The sequence below is a fragment of the Anopheles nili genome, chromosome 3, assembly GCF_943737925.1.
Source record: "Anopheles nili chromosome 3, idAnoNiliSN_F5_01, whole genome shotgun sequence".
NCBI classification, from domain to species: Eukaryota; Metazoa; Arthropoda; class Insecta; order Diptera; family Culicidae; genus Anopheles; species Anopheles nili.
The window spans coordinates 49,171,451-49,191,755 of record NC_071292.1 but is presented as its reverse complement, the minus strand read 5'-3'; the positions used below and the strand labels follow the sequence as shown (position 1 = coordinate 49,191,755).

Sequence of the window (20,305 nt, the reverse complement as noted above, 5' to 3'; positions counted from 1 at the left end):
AACAATGCAATGACACGCCGTTTGACAGTCCGGAAGCAGTTGTCAACGAGCATGCGCGATTTTAAACAAACCGTTGAGACTCACGCGAATCAGCGAAAGTGACCCACGGCGATGGGGAACTAAACAACATCACAGAACAAGGATTCGGATGAGTAAGTAAAGATGCCAAACACAAAACATTATGGTTTGCCGTACACTGTATTAACAGTTCCGCAACCCATTAGCATTTTTGCACGCAAAAGCTACTATTTCAGACCCACGTTATCTGCATTTTCAACATTCACTATCTTTCTAAGCTAGCGGCTTGAAGACACAAATGATGCTTCAAACAATGATGATGATGATGCTACAAATACGCCGCATAAATACGAAACAGATTGCAAGAGAAAACTCACTTTGCGCCTTTTTTTTTGTTGCTAACGGAAACTAAAAAAAGTCGACACCTACGAAATATAAGGCGAGATGCAAGTACTTAACATAGGGCGGCTTTTGCATTGATCTCTCTTTTTTTGTGTCCAACTTAATAGCACAACTGTGGAACGATTGTTCAGTTCGATTGGCGTTCATCTATCCTTGCTGCCATGCCTTAACCTACTGCGACCGTTCAGTGTTCACTTACGATAACATTATGCGTTAAATTACCTACACATTAGGATATACGTAAACATAAAAGAATCATACTAAGAAATGCTAAAAAAAGAACAAAATAAATAAAGAAAATTATCACATACTCTTGTTGGTCTCCTGCCGACACAGCACCACAGCCAATAGCGTGGATTCTCTTTAGCTAACAGCGAGCCCCGTATTGACAAACGGATCGTTTCGAAGCGAACCAAAGCAATATTCCCACAAATTAAAGTGCCTTCTCAAAGTATAGCACATACACACACACACCCGATAGGACCATTCCTGCTATATCACTGCGCTCGGTATCGCTAACCGCCGATGTATCCACCAATTGCACCTAGCTGCGTTCAACGTTTCCAAGCCTGCTTCGATTCTGATGCTTTGCATATGTTTCTTTTCCCTGCACATTCTTCGATCACTCACTGGCGGGGGCGTTTTGCGCACGACACTGGTGGAATGATAACACCAGCATGGGTGCGCTTCCTCCAGTGCGCCAACAAAAGTCAATCCCTCAAAAGCCAATCATCTCTGGAAGCAACGCGATCAAATGTGGTTTGATGGGCTGCGTCATTGGAAAGCACTAAAGCCTATGACATAATATGCACGATATTATTAATACGAACTCTGATTTACCCTAACTGTACGCCTAGCTTGCATGTGTATATGTATATTGTTATCGATGCGTAGAAATCTAACGATCAACACCCTAATCATCCATTTCCTGTATGGTTTTTGCATACGCTCCTTTCTTCTACAATGAAAAGAAGATCCTGTCAACGCGCGAGATCGGGGTATGAGGCAATCGTCATGTCAGCGCGCATGAAGAAGGGGGGGTATCCTTAATTTCCTTTGGCTTACTCCAGCGTTGGTAAGAAGTAGTGACTACGATCTTTCTCGCTTTTGTTTTTCTTGCTTGTTTAGTTTTCAGGAATGGTAGGCAGGGCTTGCTGCATGATCGTCGCTGTCGGAGTGATCTTGCCCGATGGTTGGGATCCGGACGTAGACGGTTGCGTGGCAGCAATCGAGGACGACAAGGAGGAACCGGATATGTCACAGGCAGCAAAATCAATCTCAGCCACCGGCTCGCGCCAGTAGTTGAAGCTTGTGTATTCGTTGTCTTCCTCCTCAATGTGTTTGATGGGTGGGTAAAGCTGATCAACTATGTATGCCATGTTGGCGTAGCTGTGGAGGAAAAAAGAGAGCGTGCTGATTAATATCCAACGTTCCGAACATTTCTTAAAAAAACATTCTTATATATATCCGCATTTAGAAATAACCCATGTTAATGTTAGTGACAGTAATGTTGAACATTTGATAGCGCACAGTAAAAGCCATTTTTATGACACCATTCAATGCGTATTAAACACAATGATACTCCAATGATCACAACCTGCTAATCCTGAATGGGAACGTATGCAATGGAATAAATGTTACACATGATGTTACGAAGGAACAAGTCTCGTTTCAATTGCTCAGTTCCTTCACGAACACGCTCATGAATGAAAGGCAGACATAGGTGAAGTAGGATTGAGAAGCAAAGATCCTTCCAGCAGTTCTACGCCTCACCAAGCCATAGTTTAGGCCTACCCAAATGCAAGAACCGAATCTTAGCCGAATATATCCGTATGAATGAGCGTAGGTAGCACATTAGCATTAAATTACACAGCATCAAAAAGCAATGGATTGGATTGGGTAGTAGTGCATGAAGCCGCCTCTTAGGATAAATTGTTAACAATGGCAATGTTCTCTTCTCCAACGTTGCAGCAATGCTTACCCTAGGTAGCTTCCGACCATTGCCATATTCATACGCGTGAAGCGAACGGTTTAGCTTCTGTTGGGAAGAATATTTACAATACAAAACGTTTCCGGCTTATGCCTAGCAAATCGCCATCGCTTGAGATCGCTTTGACTAGTGTCGTTTGGCGCGATCCTAGCCTGGACTACAGCGAGAGGATCTTTCACTCACGGTGGGGACGAGGGAGATGTAAAGGTAACGAAATTAAGGATCACGATCACTTCACTCGGGATGGCACGTGGTAGAAAGGTACAAACAATAGGCGATAAGAGAGAAAGAGAGCTCCGAGATGGATCCATCGTTGGGAGGTGTTGGCCAGTTAGAGAGCTACCGTGTATCATTTCACCAATACCGCTGGATGGATGTCACTCGGCAAATACTTGAACTTGACGATCAGCGTGACGTGACTCTGTACTTAAACGTCGTCATCGGCGCGGGCATTGAAGATGGCGGTTGCTCGTCTCCACTCGTTTCGATTTGAAACTGCAACGGCTCGTCCTCGTCCTCATCGTCGTAGTCGTTGTCGTCCTCATCGCAGTTTGAGGTTTCACAATCCGTCGACTCGTACTCGATACGGGGGAAAAACTCATCCACCACCAGCGACTGGCAGGTGTAGCTGATTGGGCAGTATTTTGTGTGCACGATCGCGATCGGGCAACACGTGAAGCGAAGCAAATTATGTGTATTTTGTGTGTTTGGAGTCAAGTTGTGTGTTTAGTGTTTTGTTTACAGAATACCATTTTGGGGTCGATCACCGTATGAGATGAAATAATGGGAAATAAAAAAAGAACAAAAAACTAACATAAGTATAAGGGCACAATCGCGCATCAAATCAAAACGCTCTTAGAAATACGCGTCGGAACAGGCTTAATTGGGAAACCGTTCCAGGATGGCTTTTTTTAATGTAGAATAGAAGTACAAAATGGAAATGAAATTACCATCGGGCTGCGAAAGGTGATGTGTTACATGAAGTCGTGTCGATATACTGTGTAAATGAGCGTGTTGTTGCGCTATCATGTTACATAAAGTCCTCTTTGAAAATAATTGCTTATTTTGTACGTTACATCGGGTTATTTGCTTTTAATGGTTTTTAAATTTTATCTCCAAGTCCACAACACATATCCAATACACACAACAAGTCCGGCAAAAACGCATATCACTCCCTCAAGCAAATTAGCCCATTGCGTTTGCTGTAGAAGCGTTTTTTAAATCGCTTCAATTGCTGTGTTTTATACCTCTTTTTACACCTGATTAAACCCGCAACTAAACTAAAGGACATATGTACACTGAAGCACTGCTTCCTTGGCCGTGATGCTATGGCATGATTCAAATTTGGATGCACGATTTGCGTGTATGTCAGGATGTTTTTTATGAAAAAACGTGGATATGCACACTATGAGCAGAGCGCGGTGGAAAAGATACTTACGTCGATTGGAATGTTTGTGTCAGATCGTGCTTCAGTTCTCCCTTCGGGTTGATGGTGAAAATTCTGGCCGTCGGAATGCCCACCGCTCGGTACGCCCAAACATCCTAAAATTGGCCCAAATCCACACATAAACACATTGTACACGTTATGACACCCAAGGATGCTTCCATCCACTGGTAACAAACACCAGGAGGCGGTACTCACATTAATCCTGTTACCATACCCAGCGTAGAACGGGTTTCGCTCCGGGAACAGGTCACGGATGTCGTTCAAACAGGCGATCTTAAAATGCTCCGGTTTCTTCTCGATCACCTCCCGGTGGAAGGCCGACATCAGGGACGTAGGATTAAGCAGCAAAGGCCCGTCCGGCAGTTTAACGTCTCCTTGGCGGATCGACTGCAAGTAACCACGTGTGGTTTTGGCTTGCCCGATGGCACGCGCCGAAAGATACAGCATCTTGTACCCATTTTCCTCAATCTTGGTGAACAACTGAGCAACACCAATCTGGTCCCAGGATTTACCCACCATCGGCAGCAGGTGGCCAAGCACATCCGATCTGCAAACAAAAAGTGGACGTAAGCGCGTGTTAAACGTGTGTCTGCTAACGGCCCTCAAAGGATACCGTTCACTTACTTCGTAATCGTCCCGTCAATATCCGAAATCACGACCTTGTCGTTGTGGCGCCACTTGAAGAGGTAACATTTGCACCGCGTTGTCCCCTGGTAGGCAGTAGTTACGCTGAATTCGATCTCATTCATCCCATCCAAAAGGTTCAGCTCAACGATCCGTTCCGACGACAGCCGGAGCGTTTTTCGATACTTTTCTCCGCAACCCAGCAGATCCAGCTGCTTCTCGGCACTGTTGTCCAGATGCGAACCAACCGGCAGGGACTTATCCATCGTTAGCTCCGAATCTTCCGACGACAGTGACCCATTGTAGCCATCCTCCGTTTTTGAAGTGTTCTTGTACGCAGGCACCGAAACGGAAACACCCCGACTCGGGCTCTCATCATCCGGCGAGTTCGAACGGGACGTTTGCGTTGCAACAGCTGTCGAAACCTTCCCGTCAGGGCCTTCCCCGGTGGGCTCATCCTGTGCTCCGGTCGGAGATGAAGGCGTCAAAGCCAGTTCGGTTCCACCGGCTGGGGTTGGTTTCGATTCATTCGAACGACGCCAATACCACCAACGTCCACCGGCGTTTGCTTGCGGTTGTTGGGCTTGCTGCTGCTCCGGCCGTTGCTGATTCTGCAACGTTACATCCTTCTTTGAACCATCCGTCTCCACACCTCCAGCCCCTTTGCTGCTCACCAGCAGCTGATCCGGTAACCCACATTGAAACGCAAGGATCGTCATAACCTGCGGACACGCCACCTCCCAGCTGTAGTACTTCCCGTTAATGCGCACCACGAGATCGGGTGATTTAAACACCCTCGGATCGGCCAACACATTGGCGTACTGCAAACGGTGCCGCTCGAACTGCTCATCCGACGGTCCTTGCTGATCCTCCAATCCACCACACAGCGACAACGCAAACGAATTGATCGATTGATCAACCATGTCCTCACCGGCTCGCAGCTTCTCATCCTCCCCAACCGCGGTGAGATGATCACGCTCATCAAAATCCGAATCAATTCCCTTACCACCAGGACCTTCCATCGATGTCGGACTTTGCGGAATCGACGTCCCATTTCCACTCTCACGATCCTCATCATCACCACTAGCCGTTTGGCCTTGCTGCTGCTGCTGCTGCTCGTGTTTTAGCTTCGAAAACGTCGGAAAGTACAGCTGCGCGATCTCCGGCTCATTCAGCTTGTCCAGATCCGACAGGTACATCCCATCCGGCACACTTTGGCGCTTTTTCTTGTTGTTGTACTTCATCAAGCTCATCAGTCCGTTCAGCATCGAGTTGTGTTGGGCCTGCTTAACGCCCTCGGCATCGTTTCCGTTCGGTTCCACCTGTGTCGGAAGCTCGCCCCAGTTCCAGGAGTTACCGTACATCAACCGTTCGTCCTCGGTGAGTGGTTTTTCGCGCTGTGACATCTCGAACTCCGTATCGCTCTGGATCGGCGTGGAAGGACGCGACTGTTGCGGGCTGACACCCGTTCCAATGTCCGTATCGCTGAAAAAGTGAATGTCCAGCTCCGCGTGGTGGCTAGAAGACATCACTGGTCCACTTAGTTCCGGGCTATCGCGGCCTTCCTTCGTTGGAGCGGCTTCTTCCGCCACGGGTTCCTCAGTCGCCGTGTCCTCCTTCGGCAAGGAGCTACCACTCGTCGACGAAACCGTCACCTGGGACGCCGTTAAACTGTCCGTTTCCGTGCCTTCATTCGGATCGGAATGATTCGATCCAGCCCCGGAACTGCTACTGGCGGAATTCTTACGTTGTGAGTTTTTCTTCTTCATGACCGACTTCTTCCTGCGTTTCTTTTTCGATTTCGAATCACCAGCGGCATCTCCCGCAGCGCTCTGTACCACGACAGAGGCCAAATCGGTAGCCTGGCCAGTTCTATTGCCACTTTCGGTGGTGGGTTGAGCATCGATCGGTTTAAAGTGCTTCTCCTCTTCCATTTCAGGAGCATTTACGTCGACGGTGGACGTTGGGAGAGGTGTGCTATTCTTCCAGCTACTGTTCACCTCCGCACTAACCGATCCACCACTTCCTTCTCCCTCAAGTGGCGCGTTGTCTAACCCCTCTAGATGGAAGATCTGCTCCTGCTCAGCAGCTTCCGTAGCGGCGGTCCATTCCTGGCGCAGTTTCTGCATTGTGTACTCCTTCTTCGTCAGTGACAGATCCGGCCTGTTGGTCACGTTGTCCGTGTGCCGCCGGTGGCTGTACTCGGATCTTTGGTTTTCATACTTCGCCCGCTCCAGCTCACCATTTTCGTTGGACATATCGACGGAATTACGGCGCAACCGTGGCAGCATGTCCTCCTGCACGTCTACACCGTCTTCCGCTCGTGTCACCATCAGTTTGACCGCTTCCTCGCCCACTTCCGTCACCGATCCAACTCCCGGGCCTCCTCCAGTGGGACCACTCGTCTCACCTCCAGCCAGCTGGCCAACATCCTTGAGGAAACTCGGCCCTCCGGCTTCATCGCTCAGGAAGGAATGCGTCGGTATGGGTGAGGTGGCCATGTGTGCCGGCACTTCGACGTCATCTTCGGCGCATTCTTCCACGAAAAATGCCTCACCCGATTCACCGAGCTTCATCTGCAAATCGACCGGTTCCCCGTTCACCGTGATGTCGACAACCTTTTCCCGGCTGCGAAGGACTCCGAGCTTGCCGAAGCGCACGTGAAACGGAGAACCAAGGTAGGATCCATCCGGTTGCTGGACAACGACCACATCGATGGCGCCGGTTAGTGTGGCACCGTTGATCTCGCTGTAGAAGCCCTTAAAATTAGTAAACAAATTCACGATGCTGTTCATTTTGGATGTTTTGCTGTTGATGTCCTAGTGCGGATTTAACACGTGTGGCGACAGGCAACTAACGCCCGAGAGGAAAAAAAACGTCCGGCAACTGATATTCTATTCGCTCCTGAGGCTTCCCTGAACGATCCTTGCCGAAACTATTTCCACTAGCGGCGTTTTAAAGCGAACCTGTAGAATGAGTGAGAGAGGCAACAAGTGTTGATTAAAAATTAAATAAAAAAACGAAACACAGTTACACATGAGTTGATAAGATAGAATCGGCTGCCGGGTGAGTCTAACCGTCTCGCTGACGAGGTTTCTGTTACTTTAATAAAAGAAACTCCCCCGTTATCGATAACACAACCCTCATTCGGTTACTTCTCAACCGTACTTTGACCTTTGGTCGTTCGCAACCGGTACGCGAATGGAGATAAACACGCAGATTCGATGCGTCGTTAAACTTCGCAAGGCTCCCCCCCGTAAATTACGGTACACAAATAATTAGGAACAATCAACAGCAGAATTGTCAGGTTAAGTTTGCTCTTCATAACCTTCAAATTTGTAACCAAGTAGGCCTTGGATGAGGTCAGAAATTGAAAGAAATCACCATTGTTGCTGTTCATACGAAGCAAAATATCTCGCCATTAGCCTGCACATTAAAAAAACCCATAAAAAATTGTTACTAAACATTTAATTTCGAACTTTCTTTGTCTCCACGATCGGTTAGACACAAAAAAAACCCTCCGTCCTGTTCACTTGCCCTGCCCACCAGGTAGTTAAAGCTTGCTTCTTGCCTTAATTACCACATAAAAAGTGAAACCAAGCTGAAAGTGACCTTCGCTGATGAACGACGCAAACCCCTCCAGGCCGCGTTAACGGCCAATGACTCAACAAAGAACCCTCGTAAGGGTTTTCGTGTAGCGAAAAAAAAGCCCCTTCGCTTCCCAAATGTCGCAAACTCCCTTTACGAGAGATTGCCAACCGCCGTAACGGTGTGCAAAAAGTGCAGCAAGAGTGTCAAGCGCGTGGTGTCACAGCCATATAGGGAGCCTTATTAGACAGCAATTCAAATCCGATCGGCAGGTGATCGATTACAACGCGTTTACGCACCGTGTTCGAAGAATTGCTCCCGCATGCTTTCGTGGGGAGAGTGTGCAAAATTAGTGTGCCCGGTTTTGGCACCAAAAATAAACCTGTTTCATCGACCGACGGGGGGACCGATTTGGGTCAACAACTCTCGGGTGACTCCACCGCCGGTGAAACAACCGGCTCCCGATCAGCTGACAATGGCAATAAAAACAAAAACAAAAAACAACCGCGTACATGCGTTCGAGTTCGTTTCTTCCCATCAGCTTCTTCACGTCAATCATGCGGCGGGTGGTTTGCCATTCCCGGCGGTTCCGCTAATGAGTGGTTCTCCCGGACACGACCTTTGGACTTTTTGCGCGCGTGTTCTCCACGCACACACACACACGTACAGTGAGGGTCCTCCACATCATCATCCTCAGCGCGACGCTGATTCGCATTACACAGCGCATTTGCGCGTTACGTCAAGCGAATTGCAAATATGAGTTGTCTCATGAGTTTTTCTCTCTCGCTTTCTGATGCTCCAGAAGTCACGAGGCGTTAAACGATCATCCCGAGAGTGCTGGCTGGGGATTACCGTAACCGGTTCCACATCCGGCGTTCTTCCCTGATGCCCTGGTGACGGAGGAAGTGACAAAGAAGAGCGCGCGAGAACGAGAGAACCTTATTTGGAAGCAACGAGATCATCAGCTGGCTGTTTGTCTAGCTTGCATGAGTGAAGCATCTCGCCAGCGTAACGTTTGCTCCCGTAAGAATATTCCCTCAAGAATTGACTAATAGAGGTCTATTTTTGGTGGTGTCTCAAACAGACCAAACCCGGTCACACGTTCCTGGCGGCTGTTTGAGAGATTTTTGCTTCAAATTCTTCAATTTGTAGATCCCTACCAGGAGACAGTAAACACCGGATTTCGATCGCTCGTGGGATACCGACCGCGTGCACACACAACCGAAAGTGAAGAGAAACAAAACAGCTCATCACACACTGTTCGCTGCTGCCAAGGACAAAAATAGTTTCCGCCTTTTTCCCCCACTGGCCAGGCCTGGCTGGCAGTGAACTTGGCCGTTGGTTTTTTTTTTTTTGAGGTTAGTTCGCCTGTGTCGTCGAATAACGAAACCACACCATCGTAGACATAAGCGAGACATCAAATACCTCCCCACATGCGACTGTAATATATTTTCTAGCCCTCTCATTTAGGCCAGTTTGCTTACCTGTCTAGTTCCTGGTTGTTTCCCCGCTGAAACACGCACCGTTTTTGTGTTCTTGTGGCCTTAAAAATGATCGTCCTTTACCACACGAGCACGCCACAGAATCTCACAACGGATGCGCGGGCAGAGTGAAAAGGGAGGCCCCAAACAGCCAGGATATGCTGGGCGATTCCTAGACGACCCTCGAAACAACCACTAAATCCCAACTACACTCTCAATCGTCCCAAAGGTTGCTCGTTTGTTTCTGGGCGCAATTTTAGAAGCCTTTACACTCGAAAACCCAACACTACTGAACAAAACAGCCACCCCCACGGTGGTGAAAAAACCTGTTCTAAGATGTTTTTGTTTTGATCTCGCAAACCTTTCACTCGTGTCCCAAACACGGAACGTTTGCTCTTTCACACTTTCACACACACACACACACCCAACGATAGTGCAAGGAGTTTTTCACCCGTTTCGTTGGCGCAACTTTTGCTCACTTTTAAATACAGCAAACCGTTAACGCGATTTTCCACGTGCGTCCGTTCTCTAGTAACCGTTCACATTTTTCAGTGAACGAAACTTGAACCCGGCTTAGTAAACAGGCGACCGCGGGAAATAGGAGTGTAGATCCTTTATCCCTAACAATCGGACGAGAGCAACACGATAAGATGCACTTCCGTCCCGGTTTGCGGTCAGTCGGCGAATGAATGGAACCAGCAAAATCGAGCCCCAATCGAGCCCCAAGCACTCGTATTCATATGTGTGTGTGTGTTTGGGGGGGTGGTACGATAGCCCCCACCTCACGAGCTAGCTCACTAGAAGCTTCGCTGGTGTGCATGTGGTCATCGCGTCTTGTCTAGCCAACTCACACAGGACGAATGGCGAGAGTAAAAATTTATTGTGCGCGCGTGATGAAGCTTGCGTTCGTATGTGTGTGCGTGCAGCGTAGATCGATCGTGTACGATCGCGAAGACGACGACGACGACGATCATCATCACAAAGAGGCCACCTTGCTTTTGCGGCATTTACACGCCGCTTTTGAGTAGGAAAAAAAGTTTGATCAATACAGCACTCAAGGCCCTAAGAGGCTTCTTCCGATAATCGTGCCCTTCTGGCACATTATGGCCATTTGGGGAAATTTCTCTACCCAAAGCATAGCACTTTCATGAGGCCCCATTCTTGCAGCGCAACAGCGAGAAAAAAGGGAATATATTTGTTTCCGCATTAAAGAATCATCCACCTGGTGCGTTTTTCATGCGCGAACACGCGAGTCTGGGTGTACCGAAGCGTGGCGGCGGAAAGGTAGGATTGTTTGCGCATGGACTGAGCGGGGAAGAAAAGGTAAAAAACACCTAGAAGACATGGGGGGAGGTAAATGTGCGGTTTACAATTGCAAAAGTTTCGAAAGTTTCGCTCATCACAATTTTACGATTTGCGGGAAGTCCTCGCAAGTTTCGCTCTAGCCGCGTGGTTGGCGTATGGAAGCAGTTCAGTTGGACCGAAATAACCCTTAACCGAGGGGGGATGGGGATTAGAGCCACCATTTGGCAGCGCAACAAACGATTGTCTCACATCGGGAAGGGGTGAAGAAAGGGTCCGCCAACCCTCCCCGCAAAAGGGACGAAGAAGTGGTGATTCAAATCCGGGCCGGCGGAAACCCGGGGTTGTTGACAATATTGCATTTTTGGCGTGCCGTTTCGCAGTTTTAGTTCTCGTTTACGGCCAAAGCAAACAAGCGTCTTATAATAGAGCATCGTACGAATTCGCTTCCTTTTTTTTTGCATCGAGAAGTGAGTAAAGAAGGGCGAAATTGGACCAACAAAAAAAGCGCTTTTCGTCAACGGACATCATTCTACCGACCGTTCGCTTCGTTAGTAAAGTCTGCCTTTAGTAGTTGACCCTGTTATCTGAAGCAATGGGGACAAAAACACTCCACGCGACACGCAAGCACAAAGAACGCTCTATTGCGTAAAGCGCGTGGACCCGCGTGCGTAACACGTGACACCACACACACACACGCGCGCGTGTAAGTGATTGACCGATGACAGCAAAAACAATCGAAATTCACGGCCTGGCGGAGGAAAAGAACGGTATCCAAATTTGTTAATTAATGGTCACCCAACCCGAGTGGGAAGGTAAGAGATTGCGAGTGAGAGAAAGAGAGAGAGAGAGAACACGAGCAAGACATGTGGGCAAGACAAAAATACACCTTTAATTTTCTCCACGCGGTGCGCGCGTGAGCCGATATAATCTTATTTTCTGGGACATTTCCACCGGGAATGTCAAACCATCCAAGGTCGGTTCGCAGCAGGCAAGGAAATTGTGTTATTTTCTTTCTTTCTCTCTAATCCACGTAGGCCAAGGCACGTGCCTGTCAACCGTTGTACACAAAAGCATCGTTCTAGAGCTAGTGAGACAAGTGGTGGTGGGATTTGAAAAAAAAACCGCACAAGGATAATCGATAAGAACAGTCATAAACAGCGCTTGTCAACGCGAATTATCATGCTCTGTTGGTGAGTTGCTGATCAGGCACAGTGCCAAAATGAATCAGCAAAATCCACCAAAAAGGGCTTTAAAGGATCGTCCCACACGCATATCTCCCACGCGAAATCGCTCCTGTCCTGCAACTGGTACGAAATCAAACGCGCAATTACCGCAACACCGAAGCGTGTTTTGAGCATTTTTTTTGTTGCTGTTGCTCAAGGTTAGCCAATGTTGTGACAAGCCAAACGGAAGCTCGCCCGGTTTTTTTTTTGCGAAATCTCTTCATTGGCCGCGAGACTCGAGAAACACACTTGGCCGATAAATGGGTACGGTGTCCGTGTAATCGCGATTCGGGACGGACTGATGTGTGGTTTTTCTTTTGCTTTTTGTCGCTCTCTTTCTTCCTAGCTTAGCTTAGAAGCGCCCTGACATAGAGCAAAAAAAAACAAACCTCCCCACACGGCAAGTGTGTGTGTGTGGCCGCGAAATTCGCCGCCACAAACAACAATCTAAACGCGAACGAGCAAATCATTCCCCTGCCTCGATCACTCACTCGTTCTCTCTAACGTGCGTTTTTGCCCTCACCTGATGGGGTTTGCGACGCGGTCGCTAATTTTTTGATACGCAATTTCTTGTCCTGAAAAGGGGGGCTCGAACAGGGGGGGGTTTGGGTTGGTATTTTGCACGCACAACCACACAACCACACAACGACACCAGAAGTGTTTGTCTGATTTATTCCACGTCGCAAGCATCCCCATGGTTGCGATACCGAGCGCATATAGATAACGCGATCCGCGCGATCGTCACTTCCTGTTGGCGAAAATGCGCCAAATGGTTCAAGCAGCAAAGCACCAACGAGCACGCACGCACCTTGTTTGCGCGATGTAGTATAATGCAAGGCTGCTAACGGTGTTGTTTTGCCTGCCAGCCAAGGAATTAGCTGGGTCGACTTTCCGGTAATAAATTCAATCAACTAGAACACGCGTTCGATCGCCAGCTGGGGTAGGGATGGAGGATTTGTGTGTGCGTGTGTGTGGCGAAGAATGACCGTGCAACGGCGTGACGGAACACGTGAATTCGTGTAACTGATCTACCCTTAAAAAGGTTCTCGGTGCATCAAAACAACGTTGTGGGTGTCTTCCTCTTCAGAGCACGTGGTTTTTCCATTGGAACAGCGCTCAAACGAATCAGCGTGGGCTCTCTAATCTGTTTGTAGGCGCGTTGTTATTTTCTGTTGCATATCCCGTAAGCTGTGTTTTTATGTCTTCTCGCAAACATAAAAACACATCTTAAAAAGGTCAGTAAAGATATTTGCAGTCAAATAAAAAACGAGAACCAAACGATATTTCAAAGACCTATATCCGCGTATAAATCCTACATCTAAAAAGCATCTAAAATATGTCGCAGACCTATCCCAATCCATACCTAAAGCCCTTATCCGTCACCCTAAGTGCAGTGAATGCCTTTTTTCATGATCATCAATTAGCCAACGGCTACTCAAGGTTTATTGCGCGCTTGTTAAGCTGGCTCGATCGAGCTGGTGTTAATTAAACCACTCCAAAAACGAGTGCACGAGGAGTTATGCTAAATACCAAGCCACTGACTAAGGTTCACGATAAGAACACCACTCCGTCTAATCGACACGACATCCGGCATCCAGCGCCACTACTAACTTTCAATGTCTGTTAATCGTACATGATTGCTTCGTCCTTAAAGATCACCATCAGGAGGGGGAGAAGCAATACGCCACAATCTAGCCACCAACCCCCGCTGGCGCTGCGATGACTCTCTAATAATGGATAAACAACGCTTTGCACAAGATGTAAACAACAACCAAGAATGCAACCCGCACCGAAACGTGAGCGCATGAATGGAGAGGATGGTTTTGCCGATCCAGGAAGTTCCCCTCAGTGTGGGTGGTTTCTCCACCTTATGGTAAAACAACAAAACAACCTCAATGGCGCCACCAGCTGAGAGCGAGAGTTGTTTTCGTTGGCGAGAATATCCACGCGAATATCTGCCTCCTGGCGTCTGATCGCACGAGCTTGCTCGAGAAGAAAAGTCATTCGATCCCTACGTCAGTCGCTTGGGGGCACGGCCAACATTTTGCGCGCAAAACAAGTCACCAACATGGCGGCGAATGATCGTGAAGTGGCCGACGATTAGACAACTCCCCACGAAGAACTCGTGCTAACGAACGAGCGAAGGTCAAAACACGCAGCAACGGCTTGCCGAGCAAAGCGAACTCTCACGTGGGGGGGTTTGAATGCGAACGAAACCGCGATGTGTGTGTGTTTGTTTGTTTGTCAAATGAATCAGCACTACCGCTTATCAGAGACTGACAGGAGCGAGCGAGCGCGTTATCGGTGGGTGGGTTTTCGATGCGGTTTTATCAACCTCCCCCATTCGTTGTTATCGAGGGTTTTCCTGTAGATAACGCATTTAAGCGTTGATCGTTGAAAACACACTGCTTGACGCGCATCAATCCCGGCGGGAATGTGAAGAAAGACAAACCAAAACAGCAAGTAAAACAAGATCATCTCGCGCAAGGCTTGTCAGACGTACGAACCAATGACAGACGTGTCTCTCGCGCGAGGTGGTTTATGTTTGTCATCTTTTTTTCCCTTTTCCTTGCTATTCCTACTGTTGCTGCAGCTACTCTCCCCGTTGCCCCTAATAGTTGCGGCGTAATTGCGTCGCTGCTCCGCCTCACAAACAAACATCTTTCGGAGTGACGGAAACGGGAAGCGAACTTTAATGTTATTGGCGTCAGCGAAAGTGGTCCTTCTCCTGGGCTAAGGCTCCCGTGTTCGTGGCAGGAAGCGCGATCGATTCGATTTGTTTAGTGGTGCGATGTTTCTAATCAATCTCATCACACACACACACAACATTAACCCCGGGCATTTGTGCATCCGCAGAAACTTCCGCAGCGCAAAGACGTGCTCATAATCTAATCTCTCAACCGGTGGCGATCACCTCGGTGACCTTGGACGGATGTGGTGGTAGCCATTATCAAGCGGGCCCCGTTTTCAAACTATTCCACTTCCTTGTGACGTCAAATGGCATATTCATACCCGCATGTACACGATTTTCATACGAACTTATGCGGCTTTGTCCAGCGCAGGTTAATCGAACAGAGATACGAATGGCGATAAAAACCCACCCCGCATGGAATGGAAAACGCGATCAAGCGTCTATTTGACAACGCTCGGAAGAGTGTGTCGTACCGGAAACGATCGTCAAATGGGAACCGGTTTTCTTTTTGGGGGTTGCATGACTTCCCCTAGAAAACTGGATCGAAGATGCCTTCTGAGACATGCTCTGCTCGATCCCATTGGTGTCCAACTGTACCGGTTGACCTCCGTTTGGACGCGTTCATCGACATTCTAGAACATGAAACGATGGCTCTCTTCAGGGGGGGGGGGGGGGGTTTTAAACATTCTTGCACCGCATGATAACACATGCTCTGCTGGTATTGCCCTCTTTCGAATGCGTCACGTGCTTGCGTTTGTTGTTGTGCTCGTGAGGTGCAATGGATTCGTTTTGCTCGTAAGCTCGCTTTAGTTTCACAGGCTGTATCAACACACGCGATGTGAGCAGGAATGAACGTGTACAAATAGACTGATGAATCCGAACGGAAAGAGTCTCCTAAAACCAACCCCAGCTGCCGGTTTACAGGTTAAGGGTTTTTTTCCGCCGTGTGGAAAAGCGTACATTCGCCTCGGTTTCTTTTCTCCCATGAGTCATGGCTTTTGTTAAAAAGGGCCTTCCCTTTGGGCGCTACTGTGCCGTGGTGATGCAGTGACAGGATAGAACATGATATATGCTGTACTGGCTCCGGAATCAGACATGTGTGTGTGTGTGTGTGGAAAGGAAAAAATGCTCGTTACACCTCAGCACTCCCACCCAACGACTGTAGGTATCGAAATTCGGGACGGATTCACACAGTACCCCCCGTTAACGGCTATTTGCAGCAAAAGTGCGATATATTTACCCTTGCGACGGTGAGGCTGATTTACTACCGGCACAAAAAAGCCCCACGAGGATGAAGATGGATTGGGGGCGGTCCTGCGGGGTATCGGAAATCAAACATAAGCACGTTTATCGCCTGCCGCGCCGCGCTCACATATAAATATACATATTTTATTCCACCGCTTGCCGGCTTAAATCAGCAATTCAAATCGTCTTTTCACCACCTCGCAACCAATTCACGGCCAAACCCTCACCACCACCGCAAGGTTCGCTGAACTTCGTCACCGGCGGCGCGAGGACGAGATGCGCGTGGACCGCTTCTGCGAAGGAATCGCACTTTTCGGGACAGATCGATGACCTTCGAGAGGAGTGGGGTTTGGGGGGTCCCTTTCGCAAGGAGCCCGGAAGTGTGGCTTTTTTTGCTGACTCACGTGCTCACGGAGGTGCCTCTAGAACGGGGCGTGCAGTCCTTTGACCGGAAGCTTTCGGTTATTTCATGCTTTCGGTGGGGGTAAAAATTTCACCGGAAATCAAACTAGCCTCTCCTTATCGAACGAGGGGAGTCTGCAAACCGGTCAGGATGCGCTTTTTTTCCCTTGCTTTGCTTGTCTGCTATTTCCAACGTTTTTTTTCTGTCTTCTTCTTTTCAACCCTTCACGGCACGCATCGTACGATGATGGCGTGATGCGTTTGGTTGGGCTCGCGCGTTGGGGAAATCGCCTTAAGGCGGCACCAATACACTAACCGACTATGCTCCCCCTCCCTCTGTCCCTCTCTCTCTCTATACGGCGGACCCATCGCTAGTGGGGCCAGGTGGAACAGCTGCTGTTGCACGCTTTAGCGCGTCTTAGCATTTCCTTCGCTTGTTGTTTACGTTTAGCGCCTACTCACACGGAGTAATTATGGGGCGACAAAGTAGGCGCTAGGATCGATACCTCGATCGATCAAGGCTCGATGGAAGTGACATTTGCATCTTCGCAGGCCAACGGGCTTAAAACAAGCAACAGTGCCTTAGCAACCGGGGCAATTATCGAATGAATGGGAGCCCCAATTTTCGCTTAAATTACACCATCCCAAACCAGCCGAATGATGGCCGTCACGGTGAGCCACCTCCTACTAGCTTATCGATTTTAAACAGTTCACGGTAGCAACAAAAAAAAAGAGAACAACCCATATACTTACCAAAGCAAACTGCGGTGAGTTTGCGGAATAGGAAACGTGAAGACACGCGGTGTAGTTCTAAAGAACTAAGGAAAAGCTCGCTAAACACTTTCAGTTTATTTTCGGACGTTTTCTACGCACTCGTTGCAATACCGCACGGTTCACACGCACACGCACGCTGGCTCATAGATAAAACATTCTGCCCGAGAACACGTTCTAGCGCGAGTTTTTGCACGAGAAAATGCTGATTTTTCACTTTCAGTTTATTGGTACGAGAAGATGAGAAAATGCATGCCCTTGCATTAAGCCATCTGATTCGGAACAAGGGATCGAATGAAAGAGCAAGTGGGAAAGGCCAACAAAAAAAACATTCAACTGCAGGCCCATTTACACCGCAACCGCTATGGGGCGAATGTCAAAGTCAGCTTGACGGCAGCACGCGCAATCCCGAGTCGTCATTCAAAAGTGCGGTTTTTGTGACGGAATTTCCCGCAAGGGAAAATCGCCCTTTTGTCTGCAACCTGCTGCCTAAAGGTGTAAATCTTTCGGTAGTTCTGCATCATCTGGCACAGGTTGATTCGTCTCGCCTGTAGGGTTTTCTGCAACGTTGATGTTGTTTGGAGTGTTGCTGTTTCCGTTATTACCTCCGAATCGGATTGTTTCTTCCCTGCAAATGAGCTTCGATTAATTCCTTTTGGCGATTCAAGCGACATTTCTATTTACCCGTCTTGTGGAAAAGCCATAACGAAGGATAGAAGCGTTGACAAAACAACCACGTGAATTAAAAATGTTTTGCTTAACATCTTGTTGAGCGATCTATTCGACAGGACTCGGACCGAGAGCGGTTTGAATAAAAATACATCTACATTTCGTTTACGTGTTGCTTTTATGTTGAAAATTTAAGCCAACAGTTATTACCATACCGGACAATACGGTATAAAAACATAATTGCGTTTGCGTAGAATGTACAATGAAATTGAATCATTGAAGATCCCACGTGGGCATTGAAGCGTTTCATCATTCTAAAAGCTTTACACTAGAGAGTAAGCGGTGGGCAATGATTGAAAAAAACGGGGTGTTTTAGGTCACGGAGGCTTTTTTTGAGATGTGTTTTGCACCGAGATGATGCGATATTTGGGTGAATGAATCAGGAAAATAGTGAGTTGATAGAATATTTCTGGCCCAGATGTTATTTTATGATATCTTCGTAATTCCAATTTCAAATTACTTGTTAGGTACTAGCTCAACAAACGAATATCCAAAAATGCTATAAATCTATTTTCCCCTTTCGAAAATAATAAGAGAACAGGTGCATAGAAAATTAGCTAAATCGCTGCACTCGATAACATAAACACGAGCAGAAGGAGAGAGCTGCACTTTGACAGCTGACTCAAAATCAAAACACAGCGATAAGGGACGGAAACAGATTAGACACCCTATATTATTTGAAAAATCTGTAAATTAGAAAAATATCATCCACTAAATCAGAAGCAAGTTTTCGTCAAAGACATTTGCATAGATTTTGCTAGTGTGTAACGGTTCTAAATCAGCCGTGTGTAGGAGTGCAATATGTCGCAAATGAATTTACATTAAGAAGAGTAGATACGTGATCGTAAGGATTCGCGACGTAATTGGTGTTGTATATTGCTATCGTTCTTTTTGTTTACACCATTTTAAGGATTCCCGTTGTTTTGAATTATGGTAAGTACATCGTAAATCGAGAGGCTGCAGAATGGGGCAACGGGGAAATGAGAATGCATCTCACATGATTTGTTTTGTTTTTGTAGAGCTACCAGGACGAGGAGGAGCAAGTGGGATCGTTTCCGAAGGACTTCGGATACGGCGATTTCGATCACGAAAGTGATGGCAACCGCGTGTCAGATGATAAGCCCCAAATTTTGCTTATGGGGCTTCGTGGTTCCGGGAAGAGTTCCATTCAGAAGGTAGTTTTCCACAAAATGTCCCCAAATGAAACGCTGTTCCTGGAATCGACTAAAAAAATAGTCAAAGACGACATCAACAACAACAGCTTTGTGCAGTTTCAAATATGGGATTTTCCCGGTCAGATCGACTTTTTCGACCCGACGTTCGATTCGGACATGATCTTCGGTGGCTGTGGCGCGCTGGTGTTCGTCATTGATGCTCAGGACGATTACGTGGACGCGCTTACAAAGCTGAACCAAACCGTCACCAAAGCCTTCAAGGTAAACCCGCGGATTAAATTCGAGGTGTTCATCCATAAAGTGGACGGTGTGAGCGACGACTTTAAGATGGAGTCCCAACGGGACATACATTCACGGGCGACCGACGATCTGAACGATTCTGGCCTTGAAGGTGTTCATTTAAACTTTCACCTCACGTCGATATACGATCATTCGATCTTCGAGGCGTTTTCGAAGGTGGTTCAGAAACTGATTCCCCAACTTGCCGCCCTCGAGAACCTGCTGAATCTGTTCATTCACAACTCCGGGATTGAAAAAGCGTTCCTGTTTGATGTCGTGTCAAAGATCTACATTGCAACCGATGCAACGCCCGTAGATATGCAAAGTTACGAGTTGTGCTGCGACATGATCGATGTGGTCATTGATCTTTCTTGTATATATGGGTATGTAAGCAGTAAAATTTTCAATATACAACATATTTTAGCGTATACTTTACCCCCCATTCATGGCCGTACAGTTCACGGGACAACCCTGATGTGCCAGCGTTCGACAACCAGAGTTCCAGCATTATTAAAATGAACAACAGCACGGTGCTGTACCTGCGAGAGGTGAATAAGTTCCTGGCGCTGGTGTGCATCATTCGAGAGGAAAGCTTCTCCCGGCAGGGCGTGATCGATTACAACTTTCTTTGCTTCCGTGAGGCCATCACGCAGGTTTTCGAGCTTCGCTTCAAGCACCAAAAGCTGGAAACCATCGAAGAAGACTCAACTGATATGACGGACATGAGGGACTTTCATGAGGACGTAATACCGTCCATGAAGCGATTCCAGGAATAGCATCCGTCAGTGCGGAAGTAGAATTGTTGAAAACGTCGCAAGCATTACAATTAAAAAAAAACCCCTAACAAAAAGTGCAAGCTAAAAGTCAAGGATTTGTGCAAATCTACCATTTATAAATGTTTCAATTAGAGGACAAGAAAATTGCGAATTATGTT

At 47.7% G+C, this 20,305-nt stretch overlaps 2 protein-coding genes across 2 annotated transcripts; one reads left to right on the top strand and one right to left on the bottom strand.

The window, feature by feature from the left end:
• Positions 1-179: 179 nt before the first annotated feature.
• Positions 180-7,276, bottom strand: LOC128727250 (phosphatidate phosphatase LPIN3). Its single transcript, XM_053821140.1, has 4 exons — positions 4,482-7,276; positions 4,053-4,404; positions 3,849-3,952; positions 180-1,809 (listed from the first exon to the last, which is right to left on the bottom strand). Exons 1-4 carry the CDS (start codon positions 7,274-7,276, stop codon positions 1,545-1,547), a joined length of 3,516 nt encoding a protein of 1,171 aa, XP_053677115.1. The 3' UTR covers positions 180-1,544.
• An 11,487-nt stretch (positions 7,277-18,763) lies between these two features.
• LOC128727644 (ras-related GTP-binding protein C) lies at positions 18,764-20,147 on the top strand. Its single transcript, XM_053821575.1, has 3 exons — positions 18,764-18,850; positions 18,937-19,754; positions 19,829-20,147. Exons 1-3 carry the CDS (start codon positions 18,848-18,850, stop codon positions 20,145-20,147), a joined length of 1,140 nt encoding a protein of 379 aa, XP_053677550.1. The 5' UTR covers positions 18,764-18,847.
• The last annotated feature ends 158 nt before the right edge of the window (positions 20,148-20,305 follow it).